Source organism: Phacochoerus africanus, chromosome 2, assembly GCF_016906955.1.
Source record: "Phacochoerus africanus isolate WHEZ1 chromosome 2, ROS_Pafr_v1, whole genome shotgun sequence".
In the NCBI taxonomy this organism is placed as follows: Eukaryota; Metazoa; Chordata; class Mammalia; order Artiodactyla; family Suidae; genus Phacochoerus; species Phacochoerus africanus.
In genome coordinates this window covers 264421298-264438766 of record NC_062545.1, presented here as the reverse complement: position 1 = coordinate 264438766, position 17469 = coordinate 264421298, and the positions used below count along the sequence as shown (strand labels likewise).

At 39.8% G+C, this 17469-nt stretch overlaps 1 protein-coding gene across 1 annotated transcript; it reads left to right on the top strand.

The window, feature by feature from the left end:
• The first annotated feature begins 3521 nt into the window (after positions 1-3521).
• On the top strand, positions 3522-4647 carry LOC125121351 (olfactory receptor 1L3-like). Its single transcript, XM_047769588.1, has 2 exons — positions 3522-4193; positions 4225-4647. The coding sequence occupies exons 1-2, from the start codon at positions 3592-3594 to the stop codon at positions 4553-4555; spliced, it is 933 nt and encodes a 310-aa protein (XP_047625544.1). The 5' UTR covers positions 3522-3591; the 3' UTR covers positions 4556-4647.
• Positions 4648-17469: the final 12822 nt, after the last annotated feature.

The following is a 17469-nucleotide window of genomic DNA, read 5'->3' as shown; positions in this document are numbered from 1 at the left end:
GGGCGGGTGATGTAACAAAGACCCAGACACAATCCTCATCCTCTGTGCGCAGCCCAGGCGGGGAAGACAGCCCTGTAAGTACTAAGAGTCCAGTCTGTAAGGTGTGTGCCAGAGGACTGCCTCCTCCAGAACTGGTGGAAGAAGGGCAGGCCGGGCTTCGGAAGGAACGGGGTATCTATTCCTCATGACCACCAATCACCAGCTAACCAGGATGAGCATTTCAAACAGACGGAACAGAAAGTCCCTAGGTAGGAAGAAGCAAGAAATGTTGGCCTGAAAGAGAACAGGGAGGGAGGTGAGGTGAGCTACAGAGCCCAGCAGGAACCACACCACAGGAAGCCCAGTAAGCTGAGGTTGGCAGGCAGCATCTCCAACCTATGTGCTCATAGGTTGGGTGTGGGTAGTAAGAGAAAATGGGAATCAAGGGAAGTGTCTGGTCTGGGCTTGTAACCTTGTGACCAGAGCCCAGCCTAGTCAACCAGCCAGTCAGAAATCACAGACACAAGTTCCACATGGTCAGGTAACTCAGGGATATGTTGCATCATCACCATCTTCATCTTAACACCCAATTCTGACTTTTTTCGCGAGATGTCCCCCAGCCTCAACACTAAGTGTGATTTCATGTCCTCCACAAACATTTCTGGACCACTCACAACGTGCCAGGCACTGACCTAAGCTCTGGGGATAGACTGGTGAGGGAAAGGAAACAGGATTCCTGTGTATTATGTCAAAAAGAAGAAAAACATCAATCACCTAAATAAATGAATAATTACAGACTTAATAAGTGTCATAAAGGAAGAGAAAGGGGTTCCAAGAGAGCATAAAACGGGATGACTTGACCCAGAAAAATACTGGCTGAGCTGATATCCAAGAGACAATAGACAAAGAGGAAAAGCATGCAGGACAAGGACCTTCTCAAGGTTAAGTGTTTTTCCTTAAGATCACGCAGCCCAGATGGGCCAGAGCCAATGTAGAAAGGGCCATGACACGTTTGAGGAACAGGATAAAGCCTCTGGGGAAAGTGGGCATGAGATGAGGCTGGAGCAGAACAGGAACTCAATATATATAAAACGAAAGGGGGCTTTGTGCTGGGTCCCCCACCCAAATTTATACTCACCCAGAACTTGAGAATGTGCCCTTGACAGTGGGATCTTTGTAGATGTAACCAAGTTAAGATGAAGTCACCCTGGACTTCACTGTGGCGGCAGGGCAGAGAAGGGATGGGGTGGGAAGGTGTCAAGCAGGGCCGTGGGAACCAAATACATCATTTAGATGATCCTGCAATCATCTAGGTGGGGAATGATGGCTTTCAACAGAGTGCTGGTGGGGGAGAGGAAAAGAGTTACAAGAGTCAAGAGATATTCGGGAGACAAAACCACAGAGATCTCTGAAGAGACAACGTTCCTGTTGATAGGTGCTAGATACAATGAAAAAAATTGAAAAATCATTGATTCCAGTAACTCGCACCACCACCTGCCATGCTTTTAGCCCTGGTCTCTACTCTCATACCCAAGGTCCTTTCCCTTTTCTGAATTTAGTCCAGCTCTGCCTCTCCTTCCCCTGATGCTAGTTTCTTTACCAAACACTTCCCAGTCATCTCGCTGACAAACATCAGGTCTGTGGTTTACAAACTGATTTCACACACATGTCCCCTCACTTTCCTCTTGAGAGCAAGGTTTTATTTTGTCTTGCATGTGAGGAAAGTGAAACTCAGAGTGGTGAGCATTTTGCCAAGGACATGTTGTGAGTGGAGAGTGGAGTCAAGAGTTGAACCCATATCTTCTGTCTCTGTGTCCTGAATGCCTGAATGTTTCATTCTACTCTGCCAGCTGCCCCCACCACACCCCCCCAACACTGCCCTCCCCCCGCCTGCCACCATCCACACAAGGCTTAAGACAGGGCCTGTCTCTAGCAACTACAGTAGGGGACTACATGTAATATTGATTTTGCAAGCCTGTTAGTCACCAGAATAAAAATGTTAAGGTGGAAAATTCCAGAGTTAAAAACAACGCCCCTGCATGTTTGTTTCTGGCATAAACTTTTGGAGCTTTACAAAAGCGTGAGGACATGCTATTTTGTGTTTAAGAGCATCCTGATCGAGATCCAGGCTCCAGCCCTTCCGGGCTGTGTGATCTTGAGGAAAGCACTTAACATTTTTAACCTCAATTTTCTTATCTGTTAAAAGGGAATGTTGTTGAGAACCAGATAAGAGAGTTGTTTTGAGTAATGTACATGATGTATTTAGCTCACCATCTAATATATGTGTATGGCTTCATATATCATAAGCATAACTAGTATTTGTCATAATTGCATACTCCTTTTCAAATCATACAAAGCACAAATAAACGTCTCCCACAAAGTCTCACAAATTCAAGTGAAGTGTGACCAAATAATGAAAAATATGAAGGCTATGATATTTTGCAAAGAAATACAGAATAATTGTTTTCAAGAACATCCAGGAACACCTGAGACAGCAGAGGATTTAGGCAGGAAGCAAAGGAAGGAGTGAAGTGGATGGTGGGGAAGGAAAAGGGCTGCTGGAGAAGGGAGCTATTTACTATCCCAGATTATAGACAGGGACACCAAGGAGCAAATTAGGTAATCAGCCCAAGTCCACACAGCCAGAAAGTGAAGGAGCTGATTTCAAACTGCAAGCTCTTAGCAAAGACACCACACTATGCTGGTTGCTTTCCAGTGCATCAATCTCTATGACTGCAGTGTTTTATTGCATTCATTTGTTTAGAAGGGTGTCTCTCCCACCAAGCTATAACCACCTTAAGAAGAGGAACTGAGAGGAAGTTCCCAGCGTGGCTCAGTAGAAACAAATCCATGAGGGCGCAAGTTCGATCCCTGGCCTTGCTCAGTGGGTTAAGGATCCAGCATTCCCATGAGCTGTGGTGTAGGCTGCAGAGGCAGCTCGGATCCTGAGTTGCTGTGGCTGTGGTGTAGGGAAGCAGCTGCAGCTCCAATTCAACCCCTAGCCTGGGAACCTCCATATGCCACAAGTGCAGCCCTAAAAAAAACAAAAAAAAAAGAATAGGAACTGAGAATCGCTCATCTTTATAATCTCAGTGTTGGGCTCCTAGAATGGTGTTGAATAATTGTAAGAGTATAAATCCCCAACATCTAAGAATATTTTAAAACTTAGGCTCTTACATAATGTAGCTTTTTGCCAAGTTTGAATGAAAATATTGGCTCTGGAAGGGTGACTATAAACTCTGTATGCCTGTGTCTGCATTTATCTTATTTACCTGACTCACTTAGTTGTTTGGGTATTTGTTTTGTTTTGTTTGTAAGGATAGCAGAGAAATAAGCTTCAACCTGACATACCTAATAAGTATTTGTGGGGACCTAGAGAAATAGTGTTACTCACATCCACCTGGGAGGGCTGTTTTCTAAAAGGAAATCCACTCTCTGATGTCCCTGCATATAATGGTTAAACTTTTTGTTATTCAGCTTATTTTTGTGCACTGTGGAAAGGACCGTTCTATCCTGGACCATTGATAGAAATCCTAAGAGAGAGGAAGAAATTGAAACGTGCTGAATTGAAAAATCTAGGATATTTCTATATTTATTGGCGAATGCAGGACCATGGAGAGAGTCAACCAAACCAGCAGTGTCTCCGAGTTCATCCTCCTGGGACTCTCCTCCCGGCCTGAGGACCAGAAGCCACTCTTTGCCCTGTTCTTCATCATGTACGTGGTCACCTTGGTGGGAAACCTGCTTATCATCCTGGCCATCCACTCTGACACCCAGCTCCAGACACCCATGTATTTTTTCCTTAGCATTTTATCCTTTATTGATGTTTGCTATACAACCACCATCGTCCCCAAGATGCTGGTGAACTTCCTGTCAAAGAAGAAGTCCATTTCCTATGCTGAGTGTATGACCCAGATGTATTTCTTCTTGGCCTTTGCCAACACAGAAAGTTACCTCCTGGCAACCATGGCTATTGACCGCTATGTGGCCATCTGTGACCCTTTCCACTATGTCACTGTCATGAGCCATCGCCGTTGTGTCCTGCTGGTGGCCTTCTCCTGCTCCATCTCTCACCTCCATTCCCTCTTACTGGTTCTCTTGATAAACCGTCTTCTCTTTTGTGACTCCAATGTCATCCAACACTTCCTCTGTGACATCAACCCTCTGCTGAAATTGTCCTGCTCCTCCACTTTTGTCAATGAAATTGTCCTGCTCCTCCACTTTTGTCAATGAAATTGTAATTAACACAGAAGGACTGACAACCTTGGTGACCCCCTTTATATGTGTGATCATCTCTTACCTACGGATTCTTACTGCTGTTCTTAGGATCCCTTCAGCAGCTGGGAAGCATAAAGCTTTCTCTACTTGTGGCTCCCACCTCACCATGGTGACACTCTTTTATGGAAGCATTATTTATGTTTATTTCCGGCCCCTGTCCACCTACACCATCCAGGACCGGGTGGCAACGGTCATCTACACAGTTTTGTCCTCCATGCTAAACCCTTTTATCTACAGCCTGAGAAACAAAGACATGAAGCGGGGCCTGGGAAAGCTGATGAGCAGGAGGGTGTCTTAGGCAGCACCCCTGTGCACAGAGTGAGGCTCAAGAGTGAGTCTTCCTGCAGGCCCCCATTTCTGATGATTCCTGGTGTGTATGTCAAGCTTCTTGGGTTTAGCATACCTAAGGCAAGAGTTCATAAGAAATGGTGTAGGTCCACTGGACAACTAAATGCAACGTGCGACCCTGGACTAGATCCTGGGCCGGGGGAAAAATCTGTAGAAGACATTATTGGATGTTTGATAGAATTTTGAATATGGACTGTAGATTAGATAATAGCATTATGTCCATGTTAAGCTTCCTGATTTTGATCTTTGCGTGCAGTTATATGACAATGGCTTGTTCACAGGAAATACACACTGAAGTATTTAGAAATAAAAATGAATGATGTCTGAAAAAAAAAGAAATGGTGTAAGTGACAAGACTAGAATATGGTACCCAGTCTTATTTATTTACAATATAATTACATAAGTATACAGTAGATATGTATCTTATATATAACCACCAGTCAAAGCCACATTTTTTAGGACCATCTGAGTCTTTGTGTCCATTCCTCATTGCTCCCCCAATTCTCTTTTCTCATTCACTCCTTCCAAGTGCAGCTGAAAACTGGTGTGTTTCATTAATTTCTCTTGACCAAATTTCTCCTTGTTCAATAAGTCTGAGTATCTTTACATATTTTAAGAAACACTGCAATCAGTTATTCACTTTGCAGCAGTTTCCACGTGTCTACAGTTACTTCAATTATTAGCATGTTCTTGTGTGTGCAGGCATGTGTGTGTGTTTGTGTGTACACAGATGCATGCACATGTCATCTCCTCCCTGTAAGATTAGGGCCTCCCCAATAACAGCGACAATTTCTTGCCCACCAGGCAGGGAATCGATCACATCTCCTTTTGCGGATCTCCTCTCTAAGCACAACATCCTGGGTCCTAAACACAGAATGTTATCTGGCATTTTGGCCTTCAGGAGATAGCAACTCAAGTCCAGCACTCCAGGTCTACTTTTGTGTCTCTGCCCTGGCTTCCTCTCCTTTGTACATCTGATTTTTTCTGCCTCCAAGCTGTTGCTTATGCCAAATGTCATGCACCAATGTGATTCCCTGCCGGAGGCCAGCTCCAGTGGCCAGAGAGTGTACACTTTTCCCAAAGGAGAGGGACGCACATAGGCTTTTGCAGCAGAGACAGCCTCTTTGTCCCTTCTTTCAGGGCAGTGGACTGCTCACATTTTATTGGTAACAGTGGTTGATTATATAGACAGTTTCTAACTACAGATTACATCATAGTGTTAAAAGTACATCGGTTAACTTTTACATGGTACGGCAGCTATACATCACATTCTAAGATCTTTATCTTAACTAAATTTAGTGAGTACAATGTAAGGGCAATTAGGTACAATACATCATGTGTGGAGTTCCCGTCGTGGCGCAGTGGTTAACGAATCCGACTAGGAACCATGAGGTTGCGGGTTCAGTCCCTGCCCTTGCTCAGTGGGTTAACGATCCGGCGTTGCCGTGAGCTGTGGTGTAGGTTGCAGACGCAGCTCGGATCCCGCGTTGCTGTGGCTCTGGCGTAGGCCGGTGGCTACAGCTCCGATTCGACCCCTAGCCTGGGAACCTCCATATGCCGAGGGAGGGGCCCAAGAAATAGCAAAAAGACAAAAAAAAATACATCATGTGGAAAGGAGGAGACTCAGTACAAATCATCCCATGGCCAGCAAGTCTCCACAAGTTGAAGAGGTCACAGACACAAGAATTTGGCATTCACAAATCTTGTTTTTAGACTGGTGATTATCTTTAAAGCGTTATACAGGGAGACAGTGTAAGAAAACATAAACCAACTTAACTAGCTATTACTTAAAAGCTTCTATAACTCATAGCTAGGTGTCTTTTGATCAAGAATAATATATGTCTAACTTCTGTGAACCTCATCAAAGTCCTAACTCTAAAGTTAACTCTATAACTAGTTAGTAGCTAAACACTATGTTTTAACTAAGTTGGATTTAAATAGGGGAAAGTCCTTCAGGATGAAATTCTTATTATGTTATTGTTGTAACTTTGTTAAATCACAAATCACCACAGGAAAATAAGAATAATAAGTAAATAATCAGGAAAGGCTGAGGAAAACGGAATAACAAATAAAACAACAGGAAAGACTAAGTCACCCGGGAAACAATCCATGTTCTCCAGCACAAACATGGAAATTGTTTTCCCAGGAAAGCCCCAATTCTTCCCCATCAACATCAAAGTGACAGCTGTGTAACCTGAAGCCTGCCCTCGGCTTGTACTGTACAGACAGGCTTTCATCCTGACCAGAAGCCCACCTTCGGCATGTACCATTCAGGTGAGCTCCCTTCCTTGGTTAGGAACCTGCCTTCAGGTTTTTCTGCCATCAGGCAAGGTCCGTTTTTGAGTCCCTGCATCTTCTCGGCCCCCCGCAATTCCCAGACCCTATATTGAAGCTGATTAAAAGAAAATCCATGCGTTGTGTCTGTTCTTAGACTGTTCCCATTTAAGCAACTGGTTTATTTTTATCTTCAGTCGCTGTGAATTCCATGACTGACCAGAAAGCTTGGAGCCAAATATAATTACCATCTGCATTTTCAGAGTCATTCCTGGCTCAATTTTATGTCCCCACCCTTGTTTATTCCTTCTTTTTCACTTGTCTAACATTATTTTCAGTTTACCCTATCTTCCTTTCTTCCATGCTACCTTCAAATTTTTCAGAACTCTTCAGAAGTAAGAGCTACTATAAATAATATAAATAATTTTTTAAGTCAGAGAAGAAAATCCACCAAAATGGGGAAATAATCGTTACCTCTGGGTAGTAAAGCATAGACTTTTAAAATTTGCTTCTTCATAAAGGGTATCACACTCTCTGACCATCAACATTGTTTCTTTTATAAATATAAAAACATTTTAAAATTTCAGACAAACTGTAAGATTCCATTTAGTTTTCTTTTTTAATTTTGCATATTGGCAAAAGTATGGTGGTCCACTAGCAGAGGTTAAAGGTGAAGCTGGAGACATTTGTGAGGAGAGGGGCTATGACAGTTTAATTTCATGTTTCAAATTGACTGAACTCACAGTATTTGGTCAAACATTGTTCTGGGTGTTTCTGTGAAGGTATTTGGGGAATAAGATCATCATTTAAATCAGTGGACTGAGTAAAGCAGATTATTCTCTGTAATGTGGGTGGGCCTCACCCAATCAGTTAAAGGTCTTAATAACATAAAGACTGACTTCCCCATGGCAAGAAGAAATTCTGTCAGCAGACTGCCTTTGAACTAGAACTACAACTATTCCCTCAGTCTCATGAGTTCCAGTTGTGGCGCAGCAGAAATGAAACTGACTAGTATCCATGAAGATTTGGGTTCAATCCCTGGCCTTGTTCAATGGGTTAAGGATCTGGCATTGCTACAAGCTGTAGTGTAGGTCAAAGACACAGCTTGGAGCCCACATTGCTATGGCTGTGGTATAGGCCAGCAGCTACAGCTCCAATTCGACCCCTAGTCTGGGAACTCCATATGCTGCAGATGCGGCCCCAAAAAGAAAAGAAAGAAAAACTATTCCCTCAGTCTCCAGTCTGCCTGCCTACACTGCAGGTTTTGGACTTACCAAGCCTACACAATGTGAGCCAATTTCTTGAAATAAATAAATCTCTCTTAAGTCTCTGTCTCTCAATAGAGATAGGTGGAGATATATAAATATATTTGTTGGTTTTGTTTCTCTGGAGAACTCTAGCTTATGCAGAGATATATCATGTTCATGGATAAAAAGACTCAATAGTGTTAAGATTTCAACTATCCTCTAGTTATTTTCTATAAAAAGCTATACAGTAAATATATTAGGATTTATAGGTCCTATCGGTTTCTGTTACAGTTACTCAAGTCTGCCATTGTAGCACAAAAGCATCCATAGTCAATACAAAAACCAACGAGCATGACAGTGTCCCAGTAAAATGTTATAGACACTGAAATTTTTTTTTTTTTTTTTTTTAGGGCTGCACCTAAGGCACATGGAAGTTCCCAGGCTAGGGGTCAAATCGGAGCTGTAGCTGCTGGCCTACACCACAGCCACAGCCACAGCAAAGCCATATTGAGCCATGTCTGCAACCCTGTACCATAGCTCACGGCAATGCCAGACTCTTAACCCCCTGAGCAGGGCCAGGGATTGAACCCGCATCCTCATGGATACTAGTCAGGTTCATTAATGCTGAGTCACGATAGGAACTCCCTGAAAATTTAATTTCATATAATTTTCATGTGTTATAAAATATTATTCTCCTTTTGATTTTTTTCAACCTTTTAAAAATGAAAAAACCATTCTTAGCTGGTAGACTTACGAAAATTAAAGTAGGTCAGATTTGGGCCGTGGGTTGTAATTTGCCAACTTCTGATCTGTTGTCTCAATCTCAAAGTTCTGTCATGCGTTACACCTTAAATACATACCATTTTTATTTGTTGAAACTAAATAAGATTAAAAGCCAAAATTATTTATTTATTTATTTAGTCTTTTTAGGGCTGCACCCACAGCATATGGAGGTTCCCAGGCTAGGGGTCTAATCAGAGCTATAGCCACTGACCTATACCAGAGCCACAGCAACACCAGATCCAAGCTGTATCTGCAAACTACACCACAGCTCACGGCAACGCCAGATCCTTAACCCACTGAGTGAGGCCAGGGATTGAACCCGCAACCTCATGGTTCCTAGTCAGATTCGTTAACCACTGAGCCAAGACAGGAACTCCCAAAAATTATTTTAATTTTACCAGTCTTTCTTTGTAGAAATTGAAAAACTTATTCTAAAATTTATATGGAAATGCCAAAGAACCTAAAAGAACAAAAATAGATTTGAGGGAAAAAAGACCGGGGGGGCTCACACTACCTAGCTTCAAGGCTTACTAAGCTACAATAATCAAGACAGTATGCTATGGGTTTATAACTCAGTGAAACAGAAGAGTTCAGAAATAGATTTGTATATATATATGGGTAACTGATTTTTGGCAAAAGTGTCTCAGCAATTCAATAGACAAAGCATAGTTTCTTCAACAATTGGTGCTGGAAAAATTGAATATCCATTTGCTAAAAAAAAAGACTAGATCCTTAACTCACATGATTTACAAAAATTAATTCAGCATGGCTTAAATTTAAAAGCTAAATCTAGAAAACTTCTAGAAGAAAACATAGAGAAGAGCTTTGTAACCTTGCATTAGGCAAAGCTTTTTTCTGTGAGAAACAAAGAGCACAAAATGTAACAGAAAAAAAACTGATAAAATCAGTTTAATTAAAATGTAAAACTTCTGAAGTTCCCTAATGGCTCAGCAGGTTAAGGATCTGGTACTGTCACTCTTGTGGCTCAGGTTGCTACTGTGGCTCAGATTCAGTCTCTGGCCTAGGAACTTCCACATGCCATGAGCATGGCCAAAAAAAATTTTTTTAACTTCTACTATTTGAAAGATGCTCTTTAGAGAAATGAAGGCAGCCACAGACTGGGAGAAAATGTTTGTAAAAACACATATCTGATAAGAACTTATATCCAGAATAAAGAACTCTCAAAATCAAGACAAACAACCTGATTAAAAAATGAGCAAAAAATCTGTACAGTCAACCAAAGAAGACATATGGATGGCAAATAAGCATATGAAAAAATATTCAACATCACTAGTTATTACAGAAAGACAAAATAAAACCACAATGATCACTACATGTCCACTAAAATTTTAAAGACTGACAATACCAAGTCCTATGAATCTGCAAATCTTATTCATTGTAAAATGGAACGGTTGCTTAAAGTGGTTTGAAAGTTTCTAAAAATGTCTAATATATCCCTACCATACAAGCCAGCAATCCCACTCCTAGGTATTTACCCAAAAGAAATGAAAACATGTGCTTATGCAAAGAAATGCATACCAGTGTTTCATAACATCTTTATTACTAGTATCCAAAATTTGGAGACAGTCTAAGAACTGATGACTGGATCAAAAATTATGGTACATCTATACATGGAATATTACTCAGCAGTAAAAAGGAATGAACTATGATACATACAACAACTTGGATGAATCTCAAATGCAGTATGCAAAGTGAAAGAAGCTAAACAAAAGCTGCATACTGTATGATTTATAGGACACTGAAGAGGAAAAAAAAGTATCAGATCAGAGCTTGTCTGAAGCCAGGAGTGGGAGAAGAAAAATGACTGAAAATGGGCAAGAGAGAAATGTCCAGGGGTCTGAAAATATTCTACATCTTAATTGTGATTATTCCATAACAGTATACATTTGTAAAAACTCATTGACAAGATACTTCATGCAGATAAATTTTATCATACATATAATTATGCTTTATGTACAGTAAAACTTCACCTTAAAATACTATAGAAAATCAAAATAGTCATATTTTATATCGTGGGCTTGAGAAATATTTTCTTTTTTATGGTTGATTTACAATGTTCTGTCAATTTCTGCTATACAGCAAAGTAACCCAGTTATACATATTTTTTCTTCCCACATTATCCTCCATCATGTTCCATCACAAGTGATTGGATAGAGTTCCCTGTGCTATCCAGCAGGATCTCATTGCTTATCCACTCCAAATGCAATAGTTTGCATCTACTAACCCCAAACTCCCAGTCCATCCCACCCCCTCCCCCTTGGAAACGACAAGTCTGTTCTCCAAGTCCATGAGTTTGTTTCTTTTCTGTAGATAGGTTAATTTGTGCCATATATTAGATTCCACATATAAGTGATATCATATGGTATTTTCCTTTCTCTTTCTGACTTACTTCACTTAGTATGAGAACCTTTAGTTCCATCTATGTTGCTGCAAATGACATTATTTTGTTCCTTTTTATGGCTGAGTAGTATTCCATTGTGTATATGTACCACATCTTCTTAATCCATTCATCTGTCAATGGAAATTTAGGTCGTTTCCATGTCTTGGCTATTATGAATAGTACTGCAGTGAATAGAGGAGTGCATGTATCTTTTTCAATGAAAATTTCCAGATAGATGCCCAGGAGTGGGATTAATGGGTCACATGATAGTTCTATATTTAGTTTTCTGAGGTACCTCTATACCGTTTTCCATAGTGATTGTAGCAATTTACATTCCCAGAAACAGTTTAGGAAGGTTCCCTTTTCTATACACCCTTTTCAGCATTTGTTATTTGTAGACTTATTAATGATAGCCATTATGACCAATGTGAGATGGTACCTCATTATAGTTTTGATTTGCATTTTTCTAATAATTAGTGATATTGAGCATTTTTTCATGTGCCTAGCAGCCATCTGTATGTCTTCTTTGAAGAAATATCTATTTAGGTCTTCTGTCCGTTTGTCAATTTTTTTTTGCTGTTGAGATATATGAGCTGTTTGTATATTTTGGAGATTAAGCCCTTGTCAGTTGCATCATTTGCAATTATTTTCTCCCATTCTGTAGGTTGTCTTTTTTTTATGGTTTCCTTTGCTGTGCAAAAGCTTATCAGTTTGATGAGGTCCCATTGGTTTAATTTTGTTTTTATTTCTATTGCCTTTGGAGACTAACCAAAGAAAACATTTGCACAGTTGATGTCAGAGAATGCTTTGCCTGTGTTCTCTCTTGAGAGTTTTATGGTGTCTTGTCTTACATTTAAGTCTTTAAGCCATTTTGAGTTTATTTTTGTGCACGGTGTGAGGAAGTGTTCTAGTTTCATTGATTTACATGCAGCTATCCAGTTTTCCCAGCACCACTTTCTAAAGAGACTGTCTTTTCCCATTTTACGTTCTTGCCTCCTTTGTCAAAGATTAATTGACCACAGGTGTCTGGGAGAAATGTTTCCTAAGATCAAAATACACTGACAACCAAACATTGATAAATCTGGCTCAGCATTAAAGCCAAAGCTTTGCAATGGTCTACAAGGTCCTATATGAACTGGCCTGCTGACCACTCCGGTCTCATCTCCTCCATCTTTCTGCTCATTCGGTTTAATCCATTTTCCCTTTTATTAGTCCTCAAATACATTAGGTATATCTCTACCTCAGGGCTTTCACCAATCCCATCTTTTAATTGTACATCTCCTTCTATACAATGGAAATTATGAGGGATGACTATGGCCATGCAAGACCCACTCTCCAATTTGGTGCCTCAATGCCAAGTGTAATTTCAGACCAGACCCAGAGAGGTCCTACTTGTCCTTTTTTTTTTATTTTTTTTTTGTCTTTTGTCTTTTTTGTTGTTGTTGTTGTTGTTGCTATTTCTTGGGCCGCTCCCGCGGCATATGGAGGTTCCCAGGCTAGGGGTCGAATCGGAGCTGTAGCCACCGGCCTACGCCAGAGCCACAGCAACGCGGGATCTGAGCCGCGTCTGCAACCTACACCACAGCTCACGGCAACGCCGGATCGTTAACCCACTGAGCAAGGGCAGGGACCGAACCCGCAACCTCATGGTTCCTAGTGGGATTCGTTAACCACTGCACCACGACAGGAACTCCCTTTTTTTTGTTTGTTTGTTTGTTTGTTTGTTTGTTTGTTTGTTTTGCTACTTGTCCTTTTGAGAAGTAGGGCAGATGAGCCTGAGGAAGTATCTCTGACCCTGCAGTATTTCGAGTCGGTGATGGCCAAAGACTGTGTTTCCACTGGGAGACCATACCTAATTCCTAATCACCACTCACTTAGGAGAAGCCAAACTTTAACTATGATGTCACTTAATTAAGCCACAAAGAACTTCTTTGAGTGGCTAATTAGTATAAAAGCAAAGTAGCTAAAGGATTTTCAAATGGAGTTCCTCTGGGACCTTGTTAACAAGGTCATAGAATAGACCAGGCCCCACAGAGGCAGTTCCAATTGCAATGAAACTTTTCTGATATTTCACATTCAAAGCCTCTGAGCTCCCTCAAGAGGTTATAACCACTGACACCACTATCAAAAGCATCTTTATAGCCTGGGTGCTGCCTAACTCCCCAGGCTCATTACTCTTCATGACTTATCATTCTCTCATTCCCAGAATAACAAAAAGGTATCAGCTCTTATGCCATCACTATTTAATTGAGAGTAGCTGCCTAGAGGGCTAATCTGAAAATGGTTCAAAGTCTCTGCTCAATCCCCAGTGAGGAATAACACTCTAAGACAGATTAGCTATGTCTTCCATGGATATGGAAGGGGGGAGTATGGCAGTATGTGAGCTATGTAGTCATCATCCTTGTCCCATATCAGATCCTGAACCATGCTGCACTCCCCAAACACTTAAACTTTTTCACACCACCATGTTTTCATATGGGATTGTAATATCTTTGCCTCTCTTTCCCACTTAGTTAATGCCTAGTTGCCATCCTTCAAGGTCTGACTTCTCCTCTGTAGTTTTCTCTGAGCATTGTTCCTTATCCTTGGCCCAAATGGAATTAATAACTCTCTCCACTGTGCTTTCAACATTGGATCATCATTACAGGTATTGCACTGATCTGGATAATTGTGGTGCTGTGCAAGATTAAGTTCTAGATAGAAGTTCCTGGATAAGCTGAAAAGACAGGCCACGAAAGAGATGGGTATTGACACTCTGGCGGGAAAAGGGAAACATAACAAGTAGAGATGTTTGTGAGGGGAAATAGGGGACAAAAAATAGAACCTATAAGAATAGCCAAAGCAAAAATTTAAGAGACCCACCCCCTTAAAGATACCCGTAAGAGTTTAGCTGCATAATAGCCCAGAGTATTCAGATCAGAATGAATAATCACTGAAGAGAAAAGCATAATCATATATTGCTAGAAGTCCCACACTAAAAGGTGAAGGAAATGATCCTACAAAATGCAGGAATAAATGAAATGCCATGTAAAGAGCAAAAATATAGGTAAGTTGAAATGAATATTGCCTGTTTAAACCAATTATAAGCATGTCTTATGAAGTGTAAAATAACGTTCAATTAAAATACTTTACAACTACAGCTTAAAAGGCAAGAGGAAAGGAAAGGGTGTTCAAGTATTCCAGGCTTCTTGAATTTACCAGGACATGGAAAGTACATATATATACTCTGTGTGTGTGTGTGTGTGTGTGTGTGTGTGTGTATAGTATTTATGGTAAATATATAGAGAAGTAAAATTGTCACTATGCACAGATGACATGATACTATATATAGAAAACCCTAAGGACTCAATACAAAAACCACTCAAACTGATCAACAAATTTAGCAAAGTAGCAGAATACAAGATTAACAATCAAAAATCAGTCACATTTCTGTATAACAATGAAATATTAAAAAGGAATATAAAAATATAATAGCTTTTAAAATCACACCCAAAAAATTAAATACCTAGGAATAAACCTGGCTAAGGAGGTAAAATACTTATTTGCTGAGAACTATAAAACATTCATCAAGGAAATTAAAGAAGATGTAAAGAAATGGAAAGATATTCCATGCTCCTGGGTCGGAAAAATTAATATCATAAAAATGGCCATACTACACAAAGCAATCTATAGAGTAAAAGAAATCCCTATCAAATTACCCATGACATTTTTCACAAACAGAACAAACAATACAAAAATGTATATGGGACCATAAAAGACACAGAATTGCCAAAGCAATCCTAAGGGACAAAAACCAACAGGAGGCATAACTCTCTCAGACTTCAAGCAACATTACAAAGCCACAGTAATCAAGACAGTGTGGTATTGGTACCAAAACAGACATACAGACCAATGAAACAGAATAGAGAACCCATAAATAAACACAGACACCTATGGTCAATTAATTTTTGACAAAGGAGGCAAGAATATAAAATGGGAAAAAGACAGTCTTTTCAGCAAGAATTCCTGGGAAAACTGGACAGCCACATGTAAATCAATGAAATTGGAACACACCTTCACACCATGCACCAAAATCAACTCAAAATATCTTAAAGACTTAAATATGACAAGACACCATTAAACTCCTAGAAGAGAACATAGCCACAACATCCTCTGACATCAACTGCACAAATGTTTTCTCAGGTCAGTCCCCCAAAGCAACAGAAATAAGAGCAAAAATAAACCAACGGGACCTAATCAAACTGATAAGCTTTTGCACAGCAAAGGAAACCATAAAAAAACAAAAAGACAACTTACAGAATGGGAGAAATTAGTTTCAAATGATGCAACTGGCAAGGGCCTAATCTCTAAAATATACAAGCAACTTATACAACTCAACAGCAAAAAAGACCCAACAGCCCAATTGAAAAATGGACAGAGGAACTGAATATACATTTCTCCAAAGAAGATATACAGATGGCCAACAAGCAAATGAAAAAATGCTCAACATCACTGATTATCAGAGAAATGCAAATCAAAACTACTATGAGATACCACCTCACACCAGTCAGAATGGCCGTCATTAACAAGTCAACAAATAACAAAACCTGGAGAGGGTGTGGAGAAAAGGAAACCCTCCTGCACTGTTGGTGGGAATGTAAATTGGTACAACCACTATGGAAAACGGTATAGAGGCACCTCAGAAAACTAAATATAGAACTACCATATGATCCAGCTATTCCACTCCTGGGGATCTATCTGGACAAAACTTTCATTGAAAATGACACATGCACCCACATGTTCATTGCAGCACTATTCACAATAGCCAAGACATGAAAATAGCCTAAATTTCCACTAATAGATGATTGGATCAGGAAGATGTGGTATATATACACAGTGGAATACTACTTAGCCATAAAAAGAACAAAATAATGCCATTTGCAGCAACATGGATGGAACTAGAGGTTCTCATACCAAGTGAAATAAGTCATAAAGAGAAAGACAAATACCATATATCACTTACGTCTGGAATCTAATATATAGCACAAGTGAACCTTTACACAGAAAATAAAGTCATGGACTTGAAGAACAGATTTGTGGTTGCCAAGCGGGAGAAGGAGGGGGAGGGAGTGGGATGGACTGGGAGTGGGGTTAACAGATATAAACTGTTGCATTTAGAATGAATAAGCAATGAGATCCTGCTGTATAGCATTGGGAACTATATCCAGTCACTTGTGATGGAACATGATAGAGGATAATGTGAGAAAAAGAATATATATATGTGTGTATGACTGGGTCACTTTGCTGGACAGTAGAAATTGACAGAACACTGTAAATCAACTATAATGGAAAAAATTAAAATCATAAAACAAAAAAAAATTTTAAAAAGGGAAATGGAGTTCAAGTATTCCAGGGTTCTTACATTTCCATATATACGGAAGGTACATATGTGTGTGTGTGTGTGTGTAGTATGTGTGTATATGTATAGTATGTATGGTAAGTATATATGCATATATATGCATATGTGCGTATATAAAACAACCAAAGGATGTATATTATAATGTCTAATGTAAGCACTAGGAACATAATTTAAAATCTCTAATAACCTAGTATAAGGGCAAAAAATAAATAAAAATTAATTGAAAAGAAAACGAAGAGAGAGAGAAAAAGGAACAAAGAACAGGCAGGACAAATAGAAAATATATAGCAAGAGAGTAGAATTCTTATTCCAGTAGTGGCAAAGCAGCTTGTCTCAGACTGACCCTCCCATATTAATATACGAAGCAGGATAATGGGAGAAAAAAGAATGTATACATGTATGCATAACTGGGTCACCATGCTGTACAGTATAAAAAAAAATTGTATTGGGGAAATAACAATAAAAAATAAAAAATAAGTTATTATCATTATTATTATACAATTATATATTGTTTTATTAATAATTATAAATTATTCAGAAGGAACTTAGGGAAAAATATCTGTTTGAAGGCTTTGGAATGTAGGCAAAAGCAGATTGACAATGGAGCAAAATTAACCTTACAAGCAAGAACCACACTGGATAAGATTCGTATTTAATTAACTCTTCTCCTAGGAGCATCCTCCAGATTACCTAAGGCAGGGTGACTAAAGCGCTAAGCAAAAAGGCTATAGGTCAGTCTCCAAAATGATAGAGGGGAGCAT

What these genes read in the sequence shown, in the direction of transcription:
- LOC125121351 (XM_047769588.1), top strand. Translation starts at nt 3,592, where the DNA reads ATGGAGAGAGTCAACCAAACCAGCAGTGTCTCCGAGTTCATCCTCCTG. An exon ending in GTCAATGAAATTGTCCTGCT is followed by an intron (nt 4,194 to 4,224) that starts CCTCCACTTTTG and finishes AATTGTAATTAA; the next exon opens with CACAGAAGGACTGACAACCT.